The sequence below is a fragment of the Pyxicephalus adspersus genome, chromosome 12 (genome assembly GCF_032062135.1).
Source record: "Pyxicephalus adspersus chromosome 12, UCB_Pads_2.0, whole genome shotgun sequence".
Classification (NCBI taxonomy): domain Eukaryota; kingdom Metazoa; phylum Chordata; class Amphibia; order Anura; family Pyxicephalidae; genus Pyxicephalus; species Pyxicephalus adspersus.
This window is the reverse complement of record NC_092869.1, coordinates 760,382-762,872: the sequence shown is the minus strand read 5'-3', so window position 1 is coordinate 762,872 and position 2,491 is coordinate 760,382. Positions and strand designations below refer to the sequence as shown.

At 49.7% G+C, this 2,491-nt stretch overlaps 1 protein-coding gene across 1 annotated transcript in view; it reads right to left on the bottom strand.

Moving 5' to 3' along the window:
• The window catches only part of INTS3 (integrator complex subunit 3), a gene marked incomplete at its 3' end in the record, with an annotated part of 35,522 nt that overhangs the window by 7,778 nt on the left and 25,253 nt on the right, over positions 1-2,491 (bottom strand). The window contains 5 exon segments of the mRNA XM_072428653.1: positions 1-22; positions 254-329; positions 411-479; positions 562-721; positions 2,311-2,414. Coding sequence (XP_072284754.1) covers positions 1-22; positions 254-329; positions 411-479; positions 562-721; positions 2,311-2,414 — 431 coding nt within the window.

The following is a 2,491-nucleotide window of genomic DNA, read 5'->3' as shown; positions in this document are numbered from 1 at the left end:
GTTTCCCATTCCAAACTCTGAACTGGAAGACATAAAGCAGAGCTCCTTATTACCCCAGGTACTGCCCCCACCCATAAATGTTTATAAACTGGGTGGTTACTGAAATATGCAAGGTGCTTCCCCCAGCTAGAAGAGGTCAGGGAGAACCCTGCCATGTGCCCACCTCAGTACCAATCAGGTGATTTCCCCAATACTAACAGCTGACAACAGCCCTCCCCCCCCTTCCCCACTATCCCCAACCCGGAGCACCTACTTAGTATATTGAGCACGGAGTCCTTCCGGAACATCACCAGGTTCCCCATCATGACATGACACACGAGTTCCTGCAGCTGTGACACACACAGGAAGTCAGTGATCACATATCACAGAAATATTTCTCTAGAATCATCAACGTGGTACCAAATCCTTACCTGGCCGGAGTCAATGACGGCCACAATCATATTAAGGAGCTCTCCACTTCGTAGAGTTTCATCTGGAAACTGGGGGAAGAAAAAGAGAGAGAGCTTCATGTACAAGGAACAAGATGGCCGCCCTATGGCTATCACATGGTGGGGGCTGTACCTCGCTGTAGATGGAGGGGGTCAGGTAGCACAGTAGGCGCACGTCTTCCTCCTGGCAGGCTTTCATATCCATCATCAGGCAGGTGTGCAGATCTCCCAGCTGTGTTGCCTGAGCAAACGACTCGTATAAGTTCATCTTCCCGGCCGCCGCTTTGCTGCAGAGACATTAGAAGAGTTAGTGAGCGGTAATGAGGGCATCAAAGAGCCAAAAATTAAACAAGAAATGATTCTGCTCCCAACAACCAATCAGAATGCCCCTTCAAATCAACTCTTATTGGTTTCTATGGGCAACAAAAGTTTATGTGGGGAGTTGGAAGTCTCAATCCATCCGTCACACCGACTCCCGACAGATCCGGATCTTAATGTATATCTGCCCCCTGCTGCCATCCAGGCAGAGCGGATGTCTGGGCGGAGGGCACTGCCGGTCACGTCTTGTCTCAGAAAAGCTGTCTTCATTACTCAGGAAGCCACGTACCATGATTAGGAGGGTAATTTGTTCTGGCTTCTAATTAATTGGTTCTAATAATCAGGCCGGACACAGAGAACAGGCGATGGAAGTTATTAGGAAGAGAATAAAACCGCCGACGTGATAAAGAAACATTTCCAACATAGAACTGACCCCAACCTATCACACGATAGTCAGAGGGGAACAAAATCAATGAAGCCAATTTCAGCAAATTACCATCAGTCCTACTGCCAATTCTTTCCGAGCCAATCACACTGATCCAATCTGCATTAGCTCCTCCCCTTTCCCCAATCACACCATAAACTCCAATGAGGAAACTTCCTATCATTCCCTTTACCCAAGCATCTGATAACTGATCATTGAGAAGCCCCAGGAAGAGGGGTTTCCAGTAACGTCATCCTCTAAACAAAAACGTTGTGCTCGAAAAAAAGTGAAAGTGCAAAAACACCACACAAAAAATGTGCACTGGGGTACTATTTGTGATCCCTCATGCAAAGAGGAAGGGCCACCCAAATTCCCCGGGCCCCCTGAAGCGAGGCTCCTGACGAGGGCTGGGTACTAAGACCACCCAGCCGAAGCGGCAGTGGACCTACTAGCCCTTCTGGCCGAAGTCACACGGGGTCCTATTCTGCATAGGCAGTCCCAACAGATACTAGGCTGGGAGCTCACCCGAAGAGAGACTCCCAGTAAGGGGGAGTACCTGACCATAACGCCAAAGAACTCCCTAAGACTTCGGGGCTAGCCCATAAGGGAATAGCACCCTTCATCAAAAAGTGGCACAAAGACCACACCAAGGATAAAAAATTGCCCATCTGCACTAGCCGCAGCTAACGCAGAATGAAAGCGAGTGCTAAATCAGTACCTTAAAATCAACAGTGGGTTCACCACCCCCAAAGTGATATTAAGGTACCCCTGATTTGCCACTCCAAGGGGACGACTCTCAGAGAGATTCGGCCCGCTCTCAAGACCCGATAGCCAGACCAAGGGTTCCCCGGTCCAACCAGCGGGACACAGTCCACTATCTGGGAGCTCCTTATCAGGGCGGGCCCCATGACTCTCTCTGGTGGAGGCTAGCCAGAGGAATTAGCATAGGGCGGCCCCTTACAGAGCATTCCCATCAAGCAGTCCATCCTAACAGAGGTACTTGCACACTGCATTCTTGCCTGGAAAACAGCGCCATCGACCCTGCACACTGGAAGGATTAGGTACTACACTTGATCTTAGCCAAAAGGCCGAGAAGAGGGGCAAAATATCAGACCAGTAGGGGGCAGTAAGGGTACTTACTCATCTGTAATCTCCTCTGGCAGCACCTCTCCCCGAAAATGATGCTTAAACAGCTCATGGAGACAGGAAGCCAAAACTGATAATTGTTCAGAATCAAATTCATCCTGCAGGGAAGAAAAGAGCGATCACTAGTTAACTTCCTGACATACGTGTCACTCAGCCATGGCCAGGCTCGGGGACA